Genomic DNA, 12437 nt, shown 5'->3' with positions numbered 1-12437 from the left:
GAATATGTGTGTCTTAAAAATAAAGTGTTACCGGTAAAGCATTACCTAGAGGCAAGTAAACATAATAATAATAACATTAAAAACAAACGTTAATGATGGATTGACAGTTGTTCGGAAAATCCCATCTATCAGACGAGTTACAGCAATGTACAGTACAGGATGGCTAACGTCACAAAATGATTAGGAGTCTGCGCAGTACAATGGAAAGTAAACAGATTTTTCTGATAGGCAGTTCTGATAGGCAGTTCCCTCCATATACTGATAGTTTGGCTATATGTGTGTGAAATGTGAGTCATGGCCTCTTTTTAACTGTAGGTAAAGAACATTGTTAAAATTCACTTTATTATTCTGCAGTTCCATTGTGTGATCAGTGTGTTAGGCTATATGTTGCAGCTGAATTGTTTTTCATTTAGTTGCTTAAATACTTAATATCATCGTTAAATTAATACTTATTTGTAAGCATTCATTTTGAGTAAAATACACATTATCAAGCTGTTTTTAATCAATAAAAATGTCAATTTCGGTTGGTTATTACATAATGCACCAATTGTTACATTTGGAAAAAAAAAAACGCAACACCCGCATTATGTAGTAACAACCGCAATGTGTAATAACTTATTACATAATGCAGCAAAATGTATTACATATTGCGTTCAAGAAGTGTATTACATAATGCGGCAGATTATTACAGAATGCGGCAATTATTACATAATGGCGTGCACATTTATTACATTATTACATAATGCGGTGTTATTACATAATGCGGTGCTACATTGCCTGCTTGTGTAGTGAGACCGGTACGTTGATGCTGATCCCAATCCCACACCTGTGTGATTTTTCTTTGCACAATTCTTCAATCAGCAGTCTCTCATTAACCATAAGAGATACCATGTCTGTCCTGTGTTGCTATTTGTAAGTATGGATCTAGCACATTTAGAGAAAGTACTGTATTGCCTATTTATGTCTGTTCCATTTCTTTTGAATTGTTCTGGTATCAGAAAACAAAAGACAAAATGTATTGAATAAAAATTGTATTCATGCAGCTCCCAAGATGTAACTAGTTGACATGTAAGACCGATACAGCACCTAGACATGACAAATTGTATTCGTTTTTCTCAGTCGCTTTGGTGCTTTTCTCAGATCAGAATGATTTTCTCAGTGTTTTCCAATGCAATAGTATCATAATGAAAACATGACACAGCCATTTGACTATATCTTGTTCATAAACATGGTGTCGAGACTTCTCATTTTGATAACACTGGCAGTTTCATTGACATGAATACTTGCTTTTGAGGAATGGACTATCCATTTTGGGCAAGTGACATGCTTTTGAGTGACAGGCCTTTGCAGGTTATCCACTAGGCTTTGCAGATATGCAAATGTTAATAGCCTAGTGATGTGAGAAATCACTTCAATTTTTAATTGAAATAGACCCAACCGTAAACACATGGACTTTCTCTGAATGTGCCTTAGATCCATACTTGCAAATAGCAACACAGAACAGACATTATCTCTTGTGGATAATGAGTATTTGCTGATTTAAGAATTGTGCAAAGGAAGTTCACACAGGTGTATCAGAGATTCAGACTTACGCAAGGAACCTTGTCCACCTATAGAATAAATGTTTTCCTTATGCACAGCTGTGCTGTGCAAAGAATGTGTTAATGAAGACCAAGTGGATGCCAGTTTCTTTACGCAGGTCAAAGCAGTCGAGAAAAACTGTAAATGGTTAATGAATCGGCCGGTTACCATGGAAGTAGTGTCTGCTGGTTGCCATGGAAGTAGAATGGAAGCAGGGGACTAGTCTGAATTATGTATTCATGAGTTACTTCTCTAGCTGGGTCATGGTAAAAAAGGTGAATGCAATTGTTTATTGTGATTGCTTAGATCCTACTTTTGCAGCTAATGCCTATCTTTGGAAAACTCTACACACTAATCATAAAACTTACACCACACCAGCAAAGCATGAATGATTCTTGTAGAACTAGTATTCCAATATGTTAAGTATTCATGCTTGTTTCAGTACATTTAATGGAGGTTCAAACAATAGCACAGTAGGCTAGATAAAAGCAAAATCTAGAAATAAATGTAGACCTAGAAAGAGAATACACACCACAGTTTTTTTACAACTGTTTCAAAACTGAAAATGGAAATGTCATACACATATCAGCAAGCATGGGCCTTACATTATAAACCTTTTGTCATAATATGACATTTTGGATACACTGTACATGCTGTTGCTCAAATCCTGAAGCTCTTATGTCTTTCATTGGCTTATGCTTATATAGGCTACAAGACTGAAAGTCACCTACAGAGTGAGGTTGAAATACGTAGTAAATATGTAAGCAAAAATAGTGCTTTTTCCCTCAAATGATTTGCTGTGAATACAATATTTTAGCCATCAGGAAAAATGGAAACAAAACACAATGCCACAATAGGCCCCGGCAGTGGCGCAACTGGCTGGGGCACCTGCACTGTACGCTGGCGACCCGGGTTCGATTCCCGCCCCGTGGTCCTTTCCAGATCCCACCCCGACTCTCTCCCACTCACTTCCTGTCATTCTCTCTACTGTCCTGTCCAATTAAAGGCATAAAAAGCCCAAAAAATAATCTTTAAAAAAAAAAAAACACAATGCCACAACCACAAGCAGAGTTTTGAGGGAGCTGATTTTGCCAGGAACAGAAATAGCTGTACTTCCACAGAAAGAAAATATCCATCAAATTGCTTTTTCCACAGGAAATATACTGTGGGTGTATCTGTGTGTGGTTGGGGGCAGTTGGGCTTGTATATTCATAAGTCTATTCATGTGTTTCATTAAGTCCCTTTCCACAGGTGTAGTACAGTTTTCCTTGATTGCTTTGACCTGCTTAAAGAAACTGGGCAGAGCAGAAAACACCCCTTGCAAATGTGTTAACCCTTTCTCATTTGATTGGCACATTTTCCCCACCCTTTTGCTGAACAGATAAGTCGGATGTCATTCAAGCAATCCAAACTCCATTGTTTTAGCTATAATCAAATAGAAATCATCTCTTCCTAATTATTAGAAAGCACCTCAGTATGAAATCACTGAAGCAGCGGTTTGACACTGCTTTATTTTTAATTTCTTATACAGCGTTACACCCCACTGTAAAAATGGCCCTTTAGGGGTGAACCAACAACAACCCACCACTGACCCCAAATCCAAACAAGAACGCCTTTTTAAAATGACCCAACCAGTGGGATTTATTAACATTAAGTTGTAAAAAAAAACTGTGGCGTGTATTCTCTTTCTAGGTCTAGATTTATTTCTAGATTTTGCTTTTATCTACTGTGCTATTGTTTGAACCTCCATTAAATGTACTGAAACAAGCATCAATACTTTACATATTGGAATACTAGTGCCATCAGAGCTGTGCTTTTTAATGGTGTACACCAGGGGGCACTAATACTCAATCACACTATTCATGACCTAGAGACAGTTTGGCCTTGCAACACATGCATGTGTTACATTCTTTGTTTATATTTTTTCTAACATTCCAAAAATTCCAAACGACAACAGAAACAACAAAACAGTATCAGTTATCATGGTGAACAACAGTCTGTTTGAGGAATTTAGATATGAATATGAATAGTTATATTCATTTTACATTGTGTTGTTATGCGTTTGACATTATAAGCATGTCTGTATTTTGTTAAACTTTCTCATGTTATTGGTCCCCACCTAATGCATTTGAATGCAATGCATGTCTAATTTACTGTCAACAACTAACTGGTCTGACCTTTACAGTATATACAAATTGTATATTGCATATACTGAAGCATATGTTTCACAAATTAAGAATCATAAATGTTAGAAATAAAATGTTATTGTTTTTTCTCATCTTTTAAAAAGCTGAAGTGGGTGGGGTTCATGTGTCGATGCGCTGCATGGGTGGGAGGGTGGGGTGGGTGACTAGCTGCTGACAGAGGGAGAAGCTTGGGGTAGGATAGTGTGTGTGTGTGTGTGTGTGTGTGTGTGTGTGTGTGTGGTGAGGGGGTTTGGGTGGTGGGGGGGCGGGGGCTGGGGTGGGGGTAGGGGGGTACTGTCTGAGAAACTGCCAGACAGTCGAGCTGCCACAACGTGGCATAACGTCTGAGCTAGCCACCTCTGATGGCACTTGAGTTGTGTCTCTTTCGCAGTCTATGTTTGTCTCTTCCTTTTTTTGTTTCTCTCTCCTTCTTTTTAGTTGTTTTACTGTCTAATCTTGTTTAATCCATTTCCTTTGTTTCTGTTTTTTTATTTGTATGCATTTTTTTTCAATCTTCATCCCTCACACTCTCTTTCTGTTTCTTTTTCTACCTTAATCCTTTTCCCCTCTCTCTCTCATCCCTGTATCTGTCTCGCTCTCTCTCTGTGTCTCTCTCTCTCTCTCTCTCATTGTATTCCTCATTCCGCCGTCCACATGGTCTGACCACACACACGAGACCCAGTTCTGAGTGTGTTTTGGGGCTGCCCGCTTCAGCGGTCAGGCAAGCCGTGGATGCCACAGCGGGACGGTGGGCACCTCCAGAGGTAAGTGTGTGTCTCACTCTCTCACTGTTGGGGACCACATGACGGATGTGTTCATGATTTATTTAGCGCCACTGATGTGCCAGGACTGCCAGTCTGGCTGTTGAGTCTGCTGCCAGTCTTGTGTTGGTCGTGCCAGAACTCACCATCTTAAGATGGCACAAAATATGTCATTGAAGGGTTCTGTACTTCCCGAAATGTTCAGGCACTATGCTTGAACGTGTGTGTGTGTGTGTGTGTGTGTGTGTATGAAATGTGGTACACTACTATGGTCCAGGGAGTTTTTGGTGATGCTAAGGTGTCTCTGAGTGAATGCTCTTTCATTTCACTCTAACCCATTGCTGCTGGTTACACCTCTGTGTTGTGTTACCACAGGTCATGAGCTTGCGTGAGATAGAGACAAGTGATGGTGCCTTTTCGGTGCACAAAGACACACACACGAGCCTTGTGTCGCCCATGGGACACACCCACACACAGACTTGCGCGCTACTGTTTTGGGCCATGCGTGGCACTGACATGGGCAGTGGGCTGTGTCCAGTAGTAAACTGTGTTGCGAGTTGTGCTTTTGTGAAAGCCCTCCCTCTCACGTGGTTCGGCTAGCACATACTGTAGGCTAGAGACATGCAAGAGGAAAAAGGCTGGCCTAGACTGGCAAAGACAATGACCTGATTTCTGTCTGTCTGACTACTCACTCAGGGTAGGTTACTAATAGGCTCATTGGTTGGTTGGTTGGTTTACGTGGATGTTTGTTTGTTTTTGCAGTGCAAACCTGTCATTTTCTCTACTGCCATTGATAATGGTATCTATTTACTCAGTGTGTCAGACAGCCTGTTTTAAACAACCCACTTCCTCTTGTAGGCTATAGCTGAGAACACAGAAGTACTCCATTAGCCTGTGCCATTGCACGGGTTGGTTGCTCATCATCGTTCTGGTCTCAGGCGCAGGCTCTGTGGATGAGTGCCATAATGTAAAATTGATGAAGTGATCTCAGTGTGAGGCAGAAGAGGGGACAACCTCCCATCCTGCACTGTGTCATGTCTCCTCCATCCATTAGGGGCCTTTATGTTACAGTACATGCATAGATGTGTACATACCTGTTTCAAGAGAGTTCAATTATCAGTGTCTTTGTTGTTCCCACAAGGTTTCCGTTTTAACATTCCATATGTTATCTTAATGCAGCGGAAGTAGGTTGGGAACGAAATAGAACGTTCAAGCATTGTTTTAGTTTTTCTTGTTGAAAGGGTCCATGCGCACATGGTCTATGCTTCTTTAGTTCTAGGACTGCTCCTTGTCCAGAGTTGTAAAAGTCCGGCCTCAGAAAGTTTAAGTCAACTGAATCTAAAAGTGCAACTCCTCAGCCAGGTAGATGAGCTCATGAGTAAACTCTTCTGTGTTAAGTGTATAGGTAGAAACAATACATGGTGGGACTTTAACTTTCTGAGGACAGACTTCTACACCTTTGTCCTTGGCATTTAGTCTGTCTGTGTCTGACAATAACTAGTTCTCATATATACATATATATATTATAATATATATATATATATATATTTATTATTATTATTTTTTTTTAATCAAACATAGGCATTTTTACCAGCTATTTCTCTTTCAGTGGGACTTCACCAGGAAAGGATTGCAAAGTATATAAATTCATAGCACAGCTCAGCATAGCAAATTGAATGTTGTTTTACTTAAGTGGATGCATTAAGTCTCTTACTGTATGTGTATTACGTACGTGTGTTCTTCTGGTTATGTGTGTATGAGTGGACAGTGGTCATTGTGGCTGCTGGCATGAATGTGTGTGCATGGCTGTGAGTGTGTGTGTGTGTGTGTGTGTGTGTGTGTGTGTGTGTGTGTGTGTGTGTGTGTGTGTGTGTGTGTGTGTGTGTGTGTGTGTGTGTGTGTGTGTGTGTGTGTGTGTGTGTGTGTCGCTGGCCACTCATTGTCCTTCTTCCCTTGCAGGGACCTGTCGCCATGCTGCCCTGTGATGGTCTTCCCTTTCAGCGGCAGTGGCCCGTGGCTAAGCTGCTATGACACACTGAAGCGTCCCATGCCCCCCCTGCCTGGGGCCTGCTATGGGGGCGCAGGAAGGCTCCCCAATTATCCTGTCAAAGTTTTGGAGGGAACCTCTGGCCACCATACATTTCAGACAAAACACAGATCATTTTTTTTAAGGGTATGAGGATATATTTCTGGACAATGGGCTTTTGGATAGAGCGATATTGATTCTGAGTAGTCCATGTTGCTCTCCACTGAATGTTGAAATAGTTTGATAATGTAGGACTGTGTCACCACTGTATTATCCCCAAGAGGATCATGCTGTTCTTGCCAGCATGCTATTAATTGAAAACATGCTAAGAGATCATGACTTGTGATTTTCCCTCGCTTTGCATTCCAAACAAAAAAGAAGTAAAGTGGACATACTCTTTGCCCCCCTCCCACGCACACACACCACCCCCACCTTTACCCTCATCATTGTCTTCTCATATATTATCATTTTGTTCACACTGGCTTGGAATTCGTGACCTTTGCCCTCTCCCAGCGTGACTGATTTCCTCTGGTGTTCAGAGTGGACCAGGGTTTTCTAGCACCATTTGAAATCGGTTGTGCTGAAAGGCATTCCGACCCCACCAGTACAGTACCATACGCGATGACTTCATTAGCACTAATGTCAAAGAACTGAGAGGTAATTTGTGAGTATGTGAGCCAAAGTTGCGAGCATGCCAGTCATAATCCACAGGATAGTACTGTAGTATTAATTGCTACCTAAGGTCTCTTCGGCACTGTAGCTTGGACATTATTCCTCATTTTTGTAAATCAGATTAAAGTGTCTGCTAAATTAATACATGTCTGCTAAATTAATAAATGTAATGTACATTTTTACTTGATTAAAGTTTTTTTGACCATGTTATACTGTAAGTGAAAATCTTGTTGTTCTATTGGCAGTTCAACTTAAAATAAACTAAATTATCTGGCAAGATTTGTGCTTGTATGGCTTGTATAGTAGGAAACTGCACTGAAAATTGCCTAAAAAAAGAGTACAAAGTACAAACAGTAAACTGCTGAAAGAATAAATATGATGAGAAATATTTATGGTCATTGGCCACCTTAGCACCAGACAAGCAATTCAAGGATATTTTTTCCGAGGGAGTCTGTTACAGTAATAGGTTTCCATCTTTCTTGCCACCCACTGTCTGTGTCTCTGTGTGTCTTGTTCTTACATGGTGTGTAGTTTGGGATTAACAGGATAAGTTTGGGCCAATAGTTTACGAGTCAATCATTAAACGAAGCAGCCATTATAATGGAAGGTACATTTCCCAGCACAGCACACTCATGCACACAGACATGCACAACACTTACACGTGCACACAGACATACACAGCATATACATACACACAGATACACACAACACTTACACCATGTCTCTCCATCCCTGTGGAATGAAAGAGGGAGTCATGGGACAAAGCAAGAGAGAAAGTGAACAGAGAAAGAGAGCAGAGAAAGAGAGAGGGTTGTCTTCTCCTCCAGCTGAGGGAATCAGGTGCCCTCTGTCACCTGGGCAACCACCATGTCTGTGCGCCATGTGACGCAGTCTACTGAGGAACCACTGATTCTGTCAGTGTGATCTGAGCAAACCCACTGGAGCTGTGTGAGCCAGAGCCCTGCAGCACAGTCTCTCCACAGAAGCCCTGCAGTGACACACAGGTAGGAACACAGACAACCTCTCACATTAGGCTGTTTTTTTCTGTGGGAACTGATTTGGGAAAATGTTTGTTAACTAGTGGAGTTGCTGGTTAAAGTAATTTGTGCTTTAGTTTGAACGATTTTGGTTAGACTGCTAGCTCCAACAAGGAAGTCTAACAAGTTTAATTGCACTCTGACAGGCGATGAAAGTTGTGTTCTCATTACGAGTTACGATAACAATCTAATTGGATAATGAGCGCGGAGGCAGAAGACTCAGACGCCATACCATCAAAAGACCCCCTGACGGAGGAGGAAACGGAACCCAGCAATGAGCCCTGTTACCGCCAGTATCTGCACAGGTGAGATAGCCACCCACGCTCACCTGGCCTTGCAACACCTGGTGTCATTATCAGACAGGAACGTCAGGCCTGCTGCATCTCTAGGTGCATGTGAAATATCATTCTGTTCATTATAATCATCGTAAATAAGGAGAAAAGGAAAATAACCACCATAGCCTATGGTGTGTCTCTGGTGATGAAGGAGCAGGCTGTTGTGTGGCTCTCTAGACAGTGAGCGATGCGTGAGGGAGGGTCTGCTTTCATTTGCTCAGCTGCCTCTGCTCTGGCCGTCTCCTCCCAGGTTGTTTGGTGAGGCCACCACTCAGTATTTCCTCAGTGACGCGGCCCCAGAGAGAGACACGCCCCCCTGGTACACTCACATGATGGATCGCCTGGGAGGTACCAGACACACTTATCACACAAGAGTGTGTGTGTGTATGTGAGTGTGTGTGTGTGTGTGTGTGTGTGTGTGTGTGTGTGTGTGTGTGTGTGTGTGTGTGTGTGTGTGTGTGAGATGGGGGGAGGTTGTATTTGAACCTTCTGAGCTTGGTTACTTCTTAATGTGTCCTAACATTTTTTCCATGCTAATACCAATAATAACTTATTTTCAAATTAGACACCATAATTGATGTTCAGCCCAGAAGGTACAGGACTATACTGTAGGTGTAGTATAATGATTGCTGAGGTTATGCTCCACCACTGTGCAGAGATTAGAGACTACATAACATCTGTTTCCAGACAGTCTAAGTGCAGAGGCGGTATGGAATGCCTTGAGTGATCGGACCAGGGCCTTAGTGATGGAAATTGAAGCAAACTCTTACCAGGTTAGTCCACTTGTCACACATTGTCCACCACATTGAGGTATACTAGAACAGAAAAACACATACAGGACATGTAGGACATGGTTTGATGTTAGTCTAATTGATTGAGAAAAGTGCACACACATCCATGAAATTGAACAGGTGGTAGATCAAAACTCAAACTGATGGTAAACATCAAAAGAAGTATCTGCACACTGTATGAAACATTCATTCATACAGTAGCACCATTTCAGTCTCACAGATCTTTGTCAGGCATTATAAAATCACCCTCATAAAGACAATATGAAGACACTGGTACAAATGTACAAATCTTAACGGGAGCGTCCAACCTAAGTCCTTTTTTCCTCTCTCTGAGCAGGCTAAAAAGCTCCATTTGGATGGAAATGGGGAGCGAGGCAGGAACTACCGTCGCCATCTCTCCGGAGTCAGGTTGATGTTCCGTACTGCTAAATATAAGGAAGCGTGTTCCGCCATTCTCCTTGAACAGAACCCACCTCCCTTTTTCACTGACTTTGAGGCCAGTGGACCCACCAAGTACATACAGCATGAGGAGATTCAACCAGTGGAAACTTTCAAAGATTAGATGATGTTGTCGTGACAACAAGGGGGGAAATTATTTGAATTGCATGAGCTGTTCTCTAGGCTACTGCTTTAGCTAAAAATAAACGCATTAACGCAGAATCTCTAAGTTTATTCTGCTGTACTGTTTCTTTTATCTACCATCACTGGGCCTTCAATTTCAAGTTCAAGTTTTTTGTCATGTACTCATAAAAATAATTTATGAGCTCAAGTGTCCATTCAACTACAGAAATAAATTGAAAGAAAATAAATAAATAGACACTGTACAAAAGAGGGATTGGGGAGCACCAAGGGACACCCAGAAGAAACAGGGGCAAGGAAAAACTCCCTAGTAGAAAGAAACCTTGGGAAGATCCACGGCTCAAGGGGCCAACCCAATTGCCTGGGGCCTTCAGCTCACACACTGAAATTAAACTTACAGTAAGGACAATATCCTCACTTAGCCCACCAACCACAGGGGGGAGCCACCTAATCATTCAGTATGTGCTGGTGTGTTTCCCTACAGCATTCTCAGTTTTAACTGACAAGAAACACTCTTAAGTCAAGACTAATTCCTGTAACAACTTTCTGTCAAGAAATTATTACATGGAAAAAATTGTTGACGAAAAGTGAATTGTAATATGGGAAGATCTCATGTGTGAGTTTGTGTCTGTATTATGTGTTTCAGTGTGAGTGAGGGTATTGTGGTAGATGCATGGCTTTCGGGTCAAATGTAATGTTTCAGGACAGAAAGTACTGGAACACTGAACAGTTGGACATGCACATTCAAAAGTTTAGAGAAGGTCACATTAAGTTCACCTACAAAGGTTGCGTATTGGATTTAAGGTTCATCCTGAAATTTCACCCGAAAATAGTTTATCCCAGACTTTTTGTGAGTAGTATGTGTGTGTGTGTGTGTGTGTGTGTGTGTGTGTGTGTGTGTGTGTGTGTGTGTGTGCGCGCGCGCATGTGTGTGTGGGCGATAGTCTAACAGCATGGGTGCACATCAATGATTGTATTTTGCTGACCTCAGCCTCTGTTGGTCATCACGTTAACAGTGCTGAAGCTCTGCACACGCACACACACATACAGTACAAATACACACCCACATACACACACACTGGTAAATCTAAACCACTACAGCTCTACTGGTGATATTTAAGTTCAAGGTCAACCTTTAACCTTGCTGCTGCAATCATCTTGACCAGCTACACAACAGTTTCCTTCAATAAACACAAAAAACAAACAAACACAAACATGCTAATTTCAAGCTACTTGAGTGTTTATTTGCGCCTTACTGACTGACCACTCTATGCTCCCACAGATGTTACGGTGTGAAATTACAGGGGAGAAAGCCGTCCAATTTCAGCTTGCATACAGTGCACAGAGAAGGACATAGGTCTCTGATGTAAGTGGATTTTGCTGTGTGATTTCCACAATGATGTTCACCTCAGTCATACTGAATAGTCGAACATCTATAAACTCACCATATGGGCCAAAGTGCAATATGGCAAAACGTTTTTTTGTTCTGTTGTAATATATTGTTCTATGTGTAGATTAAAAGCTGTATATCGATCAAAGAACTCATGCCACATCCTCATATTTCCATTGGTTTTATAATCCGTGCAGGTAGGCTATGCTTGATTGAAAGATAGTTCTTATCAATGGTACAGTAATCAAGTAGCTAGCAATCAAGTTAAGGTGACCGGCAAATGAAGCATGAGCCTGTGTGAGTGTGTGTGTGTGTGTGTGTGTGTGTGTGTGTGTGTGTGTGTGTGTGTGTGTGTGCGCACACACATGAGTGTGAATCTTGGGTGTGTGTGTGTGTGTGTGTGTGTGTGTGTGTGTGTGTCTTGTGTAGGTGCTGTCACACCATCCTGCAAAATCTGACTCACTGACGACATGGAAGATGATCGCAGTTGCAACCTGATGAGAACAAAAGAAACTGACCCCCTGATTACAAGTGGATGCAAGAGACAGCCTGCCTTATTATCTGTGGGATTTGTCTGGCTCCAGTAGCCTAATATGCTTGTTGACAGATTTTGTCAACGTGGTTCTATTAAAATTCACCCAGTCTAGACTAAACCTTAGCCTATATCTAATCAAATGGAGGAAGATTGCCGCAAAATAAACATGTACACATAGAATAATTATTCCCCCCTTATTTGCATTATACTTGATTGAATTCTGTTGCAATTCATGACATTATATGTTGGACACGGGAAGACATGGAAGAGACAGGAAGAAAAAGCCTAATCACAGAAGAGAATGAAGTTAGAAGGATTTAATCACAGTGACAGCTAAAGTAGTCACACATCTTTAGGGTGTGATCAATCAGATTGTATTCTACAGTATACTGTACATTACAGTACAGTGCATACGCGCAAGTAAGGGTAGCCTACTCAACAGCATCGTCTGTCAGCCATTACCATGTCACCGGGGAGGGCAGTAGCGGCCCGTTGTCGGAACACATTACTATTGTAGCGGGGCGACACCCCTATCATGGACATT

The 12437-nt window shown here is 41.6% G+C and overlaps 1 protein-coding gene across 1 annotated transcript; it reads left to right on the top strand.

Annotated features, from left to right (window-relative positions):
• The first annotated feature begins 7942 nt into the window (after positions 1-7942).
• On the top strand, positions 7943-10056 carry si:rp71-17i16.6 (uncharacterized protein LOC100148415 homolog). Its single transcript, XM_062542141.1, has 5 exons — positions 7943-8230; positions 8410-8568; positions 8849-8946; positions 9286-9371; positions 9727-10056. Exons 2-5 carry the CDS (start codon positions 8462-8464, stop codon positions 9949-9951), a joined length of 516 nt encoding a protein of 171 aa, XP_062398125.1. The 5' UTR covers positions 7943-8230; positions 8410-8461; the 3' UTR covers positions 9952-10056.
• The last annotated feature ends 2381 nt before the right edge of the window (positions 10057-12437 follow it).

This window comes from Sardina pilchardus, chromosome 7, assembly GCF_963854185.1.
Source record: "Sardina pilchardus chromosome 7, fSarPil1.1, whole genome shotgun sequence".
Taxonomy (NCBI): domain Eukaryota; kingdom Metazoa; phylum Chordata; class Actinopteri; order Clupeiformes; family Clupeidae; genus Sardina; species Sardina pilchardus.
Note: the sequence above shows the minus strand (reverse complement) of the source record. Positions and strands in the feature narration are given on the sequence as shown.